The sequence below is a fragment of the Juglans microcarpa x Juglans regia genome, chromosome 6S (genome assembly GCF_004785595.1).
Source record: "Juglans microcarpa x Juglans regia isolate MS1-56 chromosome 6S, Jm3101_v1.0, whole genome shotgun sequence".
Classification (NCBI taxonomy): Eukaryota; Viridiplantae; Streptophyta; class Magnoliopsida; order Fagales; family Juglandaceae; genus Juglans; species Juglans microcarpa x Juglans regia.
In genome coordinates this window covers 22340994-22351187 of record NC_054605.1, presented here as the reverse complement: position 1 = coordinate 22351187, position 10194 = coordinate 22340994, and the positions used below count along the sequence as shown (strand labels likewise).

Genomic DNA, 10194 nt, shown 5'->3' with positions numbered 1-10194 from the left:
AAACTTTGGAGGTAGCAGCGCGAACATCACCTCCGAGCTATAGGGAAAGTCTGTGGTGGTAAGCAGCTCGTCGACCGACGACAAAGCCCACATCCTCTTCGCCATTTCCTCATACTTATCCATGAGGTTGCGCAATTCATGGTGCATCCTCCTCCTTTCTTCCTCGCCAACGTCTACCCTGTCGGCACTCCGGGATTTGGCATGCTCATTTTTGCTTGGCCCCACATCCTCTTGCAGCTCGTTGTTCCTCCTTTTTAAGGCTTCATTTTCTCGCCGAAGGTTCTTTAGTTCCTTCACCATCTACCTCAGGCATTCCTCCATTTCTGCAAGCCCTTCTTCCATGTTTGTTGACGAAGCTGCCTATATGCAGGTTGTTTGAGTGCGCGTTGTAGCCGGCATATGAAAGACACGTTATTTGTATTCATATCCCACAGACGGTGCCACTGTGACTACGTGTTTCACACACCGGGTACTGAGCTCAGTTACCTACAACACAAAGAATATGAGGGGCTCAGGGTTGATGGGGCACCTCGAATGCCTAAATTAGTTTTTGGTTTCTTAAAGAGAATTCCAATAAGCAAGAGAACATAGGTCTCATGTTCTAACCCGATGCTCGGCTTTTATACTGCTTGTCGAGATGATACTCTGTATCTCATGTCAAAGACCCTTGTCTCTTGTATCTCGTTTATGGGATACCTTGTTGTCGTCTTTAATGAGGTGTGACCTCCCTAGGCCATACCTTAATGGCAGGTGGGTGAGTGTAGCCAACTTCTGTGCACTTTTTCAGGGACAGGAGGCCTTGCCATGATCTCTTTTCATGTCCTGTATCAAATTCTTAAATGCGGCGTGATTCTATCACGACATGCATCTGCAAGGTGGTGTCAGGGTAGGTGACGTCCTATCTTTCCACGTCGACCAATTTCCCACACAGGCCTTGGTCCTTCTTCTTCCTTACGCAATTCAAGTGTAGACTGTACTTCTAATCATTGGGCCTCCAAGACAAGCTCGGCCTGGCCCGGGAGGGATGTAAATATACCTTCTACTATCCTTAAAAAGTTGGGTTAATTACACTTTACCCCTTCAAACTTTCACTTAATTCACAATGTGCCTCCAAAACTAATAATTGCATCAAACTAAACCCTCGAACTTTCAAAACTTTCCAATCCCCCATTCCGTCTACCAGCAACGTCAAATCTAACGAAAATCTACTACAAAGATGTAATTTTCATCTAATTTATTATCATTGACTATATAAAATATAAAATAATATGTGTTATCAATTAATAACAAATCATTAACCATATATAAAATTATTTTATACCTAAGTTGCAAGCAAGTATAAATAATTTATTTATATAATGAAATTATTTGATATTCATTAACCATATATGAATTAATAAAAAAATTTATTTTATATATGGTTAATGATTTATGATTTATTATTAATTGATAGCATATATTATTTTATATTTTATATGGTCAATGATAATAAATTATATGAAAATTACATCTTTACATTGAATGTTATGCACATGAATAGCACGTGCAGTAAATTTTCATTAGTTTTAACGTTGCTGATAGACGAAAAATGGAGATTGAGAAGTTTTGAAAGTTTGAGAGTTCACTTTGATGCAATTATTAGTTTCGGAGGCACATTGTAAATTGAGTGAAAGTTCGAGAGGGTAAAATGTAATTAACCCTAAAAAGTTCTACAAAAATTGGTCCCCAAATTTTAAAACACCTCCTAACTCTCCGAGATCTAAGAAATACCCAAAGCCTCTCCGTATCTTTAAATGATATAAAATAGAATTATTCTATCAAATATATTTTCTAAAAATAATTCCATAACTTTAACATATTTAAAAGGTTCACAGATTCCTTTAAATAAATAAAAGTATGTTGATTAGGGAAATAAAATAAAAAAATAAAAGTATGCGTATAGATTTTTTTTTAATAAAATTAAAACATTTAGGATGAACTAAATAAAATAAAGAGACTTTTAACACAAGTTTGACAAAAATGTTTCTAAAACTTTATATATGTACTTTTCTAAAGCCAACGTACAACCTATGATTTTTTATATATTATTTTTTATTCCTTTTAATGGCTTTCATATTCTTCTCCACAATTTTGAGTGAAAATATTTTGTTTTCCATTATAGAAAGAAAATAATAATTTGCAATTCTTTATCTCTTACAACCATGGTGCTAGGGCTGAGCACCGACAGTTTCGGAGTCGGAGGGCCCAACCTCCGACTCCGACTCCGACTTTGTCGGAGGTCGAATCCGACCTCCGACTCCGACTCCGACATGTAGAGAATCCGACTCCGATCCGACTCCGACTTGTCGAATCGGAGTCGGATCGGAGTCGGATTTTTTGACTTTTTTTTTTTAATTTTTTTTTAACTTCATATTTGACCCACTTTAAAAACAAAATTGTGGTCTTTCAAATTTCAATTTTCTCAAAATTACAATCCAAACTTATTAAACTTTTGATTATAATAAAAAATACAACTAAATAAAACAAGTAACATACTAACATACATTCAAAAAATAAAAAGAAAGTCATATTTTTACATGTACTCCGATCGTCCATGATTCCATATCCACATCCAACTAATCACTACAATAAACAAAGGCACCGTAAACGAAATGAAGATTAAAAAAAAAGCACTGTATAGTTACTATAGTATACTATTATAATTACTATGAATCTATTTTTAATTATATTATATATATGATATATATTATTATATATGAATATTAAAAAAAAAAAGCACCGTATATGAAATGAAGATTCAAAATATAGTATTACTATTTTATATATAATATAGTATTAATATATTATACTATTAGTCTATTACTATATCTTATAGTATAATTACTAATACTATAGTATCATACTATTAGTATGCTAGTGATTTAATATTATATATATTAAATCTCTAATCTCTTATACTTGATATATATATTAATATATATAAATATTAGTAATACACTAATAGTATTAGTATATTAATATTAGTATTAGTTATACTAGTAGTGACATTAGTTATACTAATAGTTATATTAGTATTAGTTATTATTAATACTATATATTATACTAATAGTGATATTAATACTATATATAGTTATAATGATTAGTATAACTACATTAGTTTTAGTTATAGTGATTTAACATAACTATATTAGTATAAGTTATAGTGAATCAGTGATTTAGTGTAGGTATAATACTATAAGTTATAACTATAGTCTATAATAGTATTAGTATAAATATTAGTATTAGTTAAAGTGGATTACTAATAGTATTAGTATTAGACCATAAATCTAATTAATATACTAATGTATATTAGTATTACTAATATATTTATCAAAAGGAATATGTTGAGAATTTATTAAGTCAAAAAATATAATTAATACAAGATATTGTTATATAAAATTTATATGAATAATACTTTAGTTATTATTCATTAGTATTATATGTTATTCTAAATTTATAGATTAGTGTTTATCCATTAGTATTACATGTTGATGTTATTATGCATCTTAGTGTTTATAGTATATTATTTACACATTAGTATTACATGTTATTATATTTATACATTAGTAATTTAGTGTTACAACTTACATGTAACATGGTAGTAATATTATAAATTTGTAATAGTATGATATTTACATATAGTCATATACTAAACTATTATTATTTATTAGTCAATTTAGTCTATATATTATAGTATAAATATATTATTTAACTAGTATATTATTGAGTTTAACTAACTATATAAGATATAGTTGTATAAAATTTAAATGATTAATATATAGAAAAACACATGTATTTTTTTATAAAATATGTATAAAATCGGAGGCGGAGTCGGAGGACCAAGTCGGAGGCGGAGGCGGATTTTCGGAGGCGGATCGGAGCGGAGTCGGAGTCGGTTCTTCAATGACTCCGACTCCGACTCCGACTCCGACTTCCAATAGGGAAAAAACTCCGACTCCGACTCCGACTTGTCGGAGTCGGAGCGGACTCGGAGCGGAGCCGGAGCGGAGTCGGATTCGGAGTCGGATTGTCGGATTTTTGCTCAGCCCTACATGGTGCACTTAGGCATATTTAAGTTTAAGATCTTGTTTATATTTTTTTGATATTAGATTATGTTTTATAGTATTCATTTTTATATTATTATATAAGAAGTTTACAAATAAACAATTATTATTATAATATATGGTCGCCCCAAAAGATTAAGGTATGGTTTGGTTTCACAAACCTTTAAAACCATATTATTTCATCTTTTCTTATTTTAATATCTAAACATCATTTAAATACAAACATTTTTCAATTTCAAAAGTTCAATTTGTCATATTTTTCATTTAATCATTACCTAATCATTACAATTTTTAAGACTTCCAAACAAAACACCAAAAAAAATTAATTTTTTCAAATTTTAAAACTAAAATTATATTAAAAAATTATATTATAACCTTCTTTTAACTTTATAATATTTTTTATTCACTTTTTCTCTCTCATTGCCCAAAATCTTAATTCAAACTATTTCACTATTATGCATAAATTATCTCATTATTATTCATAAACGAACTAGGCCTAATACTTAACTCTGCTAGTAACAGAGTGGCGGATATAATTAAGTCCTCTAAAATTTTGACCGAACTTTTAAATTTAAAGTGAGAGAAATAACATATAAAATGAATCGTGCGATATTTAGGCTGCATTTGGATTAGGGGTATAACCGGTCCGGTCCGGTCTGATTTTGAACAAAATCTAGGACCGAACCGATATGTACCGGTTTTTCATTTTTCAAAACCGATTACGCCCCGGTTACCCTCCTAAACCGGTACATCCGGTCCGGTCCGGTTTTCAAGTTTTTGTAAAATGTAAAAAATATATAAAAAAAATGTTACTTCTTATGATAAAATATTATTAATAATTTAATATATATATTATGTTTAAAGCATATGATCAATTAAATTTTCATCTTTAAGATTAAACTTTTATTTTATAAATTATAATAATATTATCTTATGTATAATTATATTAATAATATATGATCAAACAAATTATAAATGTTCATATTTAGGATTAACATTTTATGTTATAATTTATAAATTATAATATGAAATTATTTCATATATGATATATAATTATATATTATATATAAAAATTTAATATATAATTATATATTATATATAAAACTTATATATATAATTATTTTGTATAATATATAAAATTAATTTTTATAGATATAATTTTTCCAACTGGTCCGGTTCCAAAAACTATGGAACCGTTTCGGCCAGTTTTTATAATATAGGAACCGGTTCTGGACCGGACTGGTTCAAAACCGGACCAACCGGTCCTATCCAGTTCGGTCCAGTTTGATTTTTCGGTTTAAATTTATACCTCTAATTTAGATGTTGAATTGAGTTAAGTTGAGATGATAAAATACTGTTAGAATATTATTTTTTAATATTATTATTATTTTAATATTTGAAAAAGTTAAATTATTTATTATATTTTATATTACAATTTAAAAAAATTATAATAATGAGTTGAAATAGATTTATGAACCAAACGAGCCTTATAATTATAGGAGATTCGGAATGAATTTTTTATTCATCATTAAATACTCAGATCCATTTATATGTTTATATCTCTCCTCCAAAATAGTAGAGTCTAGTCAAAACCCTCAGGAGAAGTCTATGCATATGGAATAACGTAAGAGGCTCATTTTTCTGTAATCTTTCTTTATTTTCTCATGTGTACAAATATTTTTCTCACCATTTGCCATCTAACCAACAATTAACCACCATATCAGAACTGCGTGCATATATATATATATATATATATATGCTATATGTTTGTCGTTACGAGAGGATGAGGAACAGTCCTGCTACTGTTACTAACTACTACAAGTATTTCAGTTCCTCTCTGTTCCTGGCAGACATTAACGTTCTGTCACAGAAAACCGGTTCATCGTCTTCGATCATATATATTCATATATATATATATATATATATATATATATATATATATATATATTACGTTAAAGCAAAGACATGCGATCTTCCCCCAGATGTCCTGCCCTACTTTTATCTCTTCATATCCTTGTTCCAATTTCCATGTTCATTTTTATTGGAATAATTGAGAGAGAGAAAGAGAGTACATGTCCCTTTCTCTCCAACCCTATTCTCAGTTCCTACTATGTCTCAGTGACATGGGTCTCCCCCCAATGTATATAAATACACGTATACCTGGTACTAGTATTACCACTGCTAGCTAGGACTGCGCCTGCACATAATATATGCTTGTAGAGAGCTCTGATCAATTGGTGATCGGATAATATGTTCATGGCATCACTCAATTCCTCAAATCATGATCAACAGGAAGAGGACCCCGGCACAGATCTGCAATACAACCATCAGATTATCCCCGAACCATCTCGGGAAGGTTTCATCTCAGCAGTGTCGAATGCAACCCACATGCGTCAATTACTTACTCGTTGCGCTGAGCTCATCTCTAGGTCCGACTTCTCCGCTGCTCACCGCCTCGTCTCCATTTTGTCCGGTAACTCGTCCCCTTATGGAGACTCCGTTGAGAGGTTGGTCCACCAGTTTGCCAAAGCCCTCTCCCTCCGCCTTAAAAATTGCTGCTACGCTGCGGCTGCCGCTGCAACGACCACCACCAGTGCAGCATCAGCATCCATAATAATGGCGAGTACTCCAACGACGGCCGCTGCTACTGCATTATCTAACGATAGGAACAATGTAGACATGACAGAGCCAGAGGAGCATCTTCAGTCATGCTATCTATCGTTGAACCAAATAACCCCATTCGTCAGGTTCAGCCATCTGACAGCCAACCAAGCCATCTTGGAAGCCATAGACGAAGGGCAGAAGGCCATCCACATCCTTGATTTTGACATCATGAACGGTCTGCAATGGCCTCCTCTGATGCAGGCCCTTGCCGAGCGCTCCTACCCTCCTCCTATGCTTCGCATCACCGCCACAGGCCACGATCTAAACATCCTACACAAGACCGGCGACCGCCTTTTGAAGTTCGCCCAGTCCCTCGGCCTCAGGTTTCAGTTCCACCCGCTTCTCCTCTTTGGTAACAGCAACGACGTCCCAGCTTTTCCTCCCGCGCTTGCTCTCCTACCAGAAGAAGCCCTTGCGGTCAACTGCGTGCTTTATCTGCACAGGCTCCTTAGGGATGACTCCCGTGGCCTACGCCTCTTCCTCCACAAAATCAAGGCCTTGAACCCCAAGGTGGTTACCATTGCCGAGAGAGAGGCCAACCACAACCACCCTCTCTTCATGCAGAGATTCGTGGAGGCCTTGGACCACTACACGGCAGTCTTTGACTCCCTGGAGGCCACGTTGCCCCCGAACAGCCGGGAGAGGGTTACTGTCGAGCAGGTATGGTTCGGAAGAGAGATCATGGACATCGTCGCTGCAGAGGGAAACAACAGAAGAGAAAGGCACGAGAGATACGAATCGTGGGAGGTGATGCTTCGGAGCTCGGGCTTTTCCAATGTTCCCTTGAGCCCCTTCGCGCTTTCGCAGGCCAAACTCCTCCTGAGGCTCCACTATCCTTCTGAGGGTTATCAGCTGCAAATTCGCAACGACTCTTTATTCCTTGGCTGGCGGAATCGAGCTCTTTTCTCAGTATCTTCCTGGCAGTGAATCAATATCCTTACCCCAACCCCGTTTCCCAACGCAAATAAAGATCCGATATGGTTTGAGGTCGATCCCTCCATATTTCTACCTCTCCTTCGCTTCATTAGGTATTAAACCCCATATTGTAATTAACAAGCGAGCAGTGTCAGTTAACTACGTGGTTCCTACATGGCTACAACCCACCCAAATTTGAGACACCCCTCTCTCTCTCTCTCTCTCTCTCTCTCTCTCTCTCTCTCTTTAGCTACCCTTGATCGGTACACTTGCATGGGCATTTGAATGCGTTGTGAATCTGTACTTTGCATGAAAGTATTGGTGAAGAAATAGATCGTAACGAGTCAGCCTCCCATCACCTTATTTCGATCGCTTAGCCATGCTCCTAAGGTTGGTCTTTTCTTGGGTGCTGAAACTGATGAATATTTTTGCAGGTTTATCGTTGCCTTTGAAATATATTGTTTGCCTTTGTCGCCTTTAATCTCTTTCCGTCTTTCTATATGATCTCTTTGCTTAAACTAATTAGGTCTGTCGACCAGCAATCCCTCTTCGGCCTTCGGAGGAAACTTATTGCTGAGAGAAGTATATTTTAATTCTATAGTATAGTCGATGTAAAGTCATATAGAGGCCGGTTGGTGACACCTAGCACCGGTGTGCCGGTATAATCTCTTCTTGGATTTTGTTTTCGTTGTATATTCTAATAATGCTTCACTTGATTGGTGCTCGTATTAATTTATCGTGCACTAGAATCTTCTTCTCTTCTCTCTTAATAAAATAAGGGCAACAAGAAAAGTAAGTCCATCAAACGTCTTTGCCACTGAGCCGCCCTTGTTCCCCAAAATTCCATTGTCTACTTCAATTGTGAGCCATCGAGAAAGGATGCATGAGGGTTCTTGTTTTTAGCACCAATTAACACTAATTAAGAACCCGTTTTCCCTGTTTCTGTCGTTTAACATTGCACTATTTATTACCCTAATTTCTGCCTTTTGTCCCCTCAACAAAATCATCAAAGTTCTCAAAATAGAGCTTTTCATGCTCACCTTGCCTCCTCTAGGGACCATCTTCAAAACCTCCTGCGAGCCGGGGATTTCTCGTGTTATGTGGTTTTTCTAGGAGCACCTATGTCTTGCACCTTTTTTTCCTAATCTTGCCGTCTCTTAGACTGAACGACCAACAACACCCCCCCCCCCCCCCCCCCCCCCCCCCCCCCCCCCCCCCCCCCCCCCCCAAGCGGCTGCGCTCGCCGCTCTCTGTGATCTCCTCCTGTCTCTTTTGTCACGTTATGTTTTTGTTAAAAGTTAGTTAACGAGAGCATCATAAGCGGCACAATGCACTTAACAAAGGCAGATGACCCTTCTAATTTAATGGGAGAGCGTAAAAATTGCTAGCGTTTCGGCCTAAATGGGCACATTGCAAGTATTCTGGTAGAGGGAGTAGAGGTGTGCATATCCCACAATAAACTTTTAGCCTTTAGGTTCTACTTTGGTAGCTGACACTGATAAGATGGCCACAAGGCAGAGCGTCACAAAGCTTAGCTTAGCTTAGCTTGCGTGTTGGGAGTAATATGACTGATCAGGCTAGGAGTGGTGCACGCATGGCACTGACAGACATCCATCCGTCTCTCCAGCTGATACAGACGTAACCTTTTGGCCAACGTGTTTGTTTGGACGAAATCCAATTGCTTTTGGTTACTGGTACGGAACTCTCCTGCGACGCACATGAAGTAACCACAATGACAGATTCATATTTGGAAGTGATCTATCAAGTTTGAATCATTAGCCTTGCCACTTTTTCAATTGAATGATGTTAAAGCAAAGAAGGCTGCTGCTTTTTTTTTTTTTTTTTTCCTTTTTTTACCTGAGCTGATGTTCAATTGCTGCTATAAGTATATTCCTTGATGAATAATGATAGGCTTGTTACTTCAACCCATTTAGTTATTACTCTTTTTTTATTTTATTTTTTTACTTAACGATTAAGAGAGTGAATAATATTTTTTCCTTTTACTACCTCCTACCACCCAGATTATTAAGGGAGTGACTAATCTTCTCTTGGTAAAGTACACTCGATCTCTCGCGCGCATGCTCGAGATGCATGTGTCCGTTGTGTGTTTCAGAGAGAGAAAGAAAGACGGCAACATTTAAAACTCAAACTCGGACCAACAATATGCACTAAATTTTCCCCAAGCTTCATCCTGAGCACAAATATATAGATCATAGACCAGATTCTAATTGGACACCAACATCGATAAATTCTCCCGAGCATACTGCAGCTAGTTGCTTGATATTGGCAAACATCTGCGAAGTTGGTGTAATTGCGACTTCTATCCATAGAAGGCACCTGGCGGATGGCATATAAGATGTATTTCATTGTGACAAGCTTAAAACAAGGAGTCATATTTCCTCTCGGTTTTTATTTGTCTGGCATGAGTCTTAAGTTGTGAAACTGATATATGAATGGGCTAGGGTGCTTAGCATCTGCAACCAATGGGCTAGGGATAGTGTACATTGGAGAT

General features: G+C 36.0%; 1 protein-coding gene across 1 annotated transcript; it reads left to right on the top strand.

The window, feature by feature from the left end:
• Positions 1–6293: 6293 nt before the first annotated feature.
• LOC121237767 (scarecrow-like protein 18) lies at positions 6294–7911 on the top strand. The gene has a single exon (XM_041134644.1). The coding sequence runs from the start codon at positions 6354–6356 to the stop codon at positions 7692–7694; it is 1341 nt and encodes a 446-aa protein (XP_040990578.1). The 5' UTR covers positions 6294–6353; the 3' UTR covers positions 7695–7911.
• Positions 7912–10194: the final 2283 nt, after the last annotated feature.

What these genes read in the sequence shown, in the direction of transcription:
- LOC121237767 (XM_041134644.1), top strand. Translation starts at nt 6,354, where the DNA reads ATGTTCATGGCATCACTCAATTCCTCAAATCATGATCAACAGGAAGAG.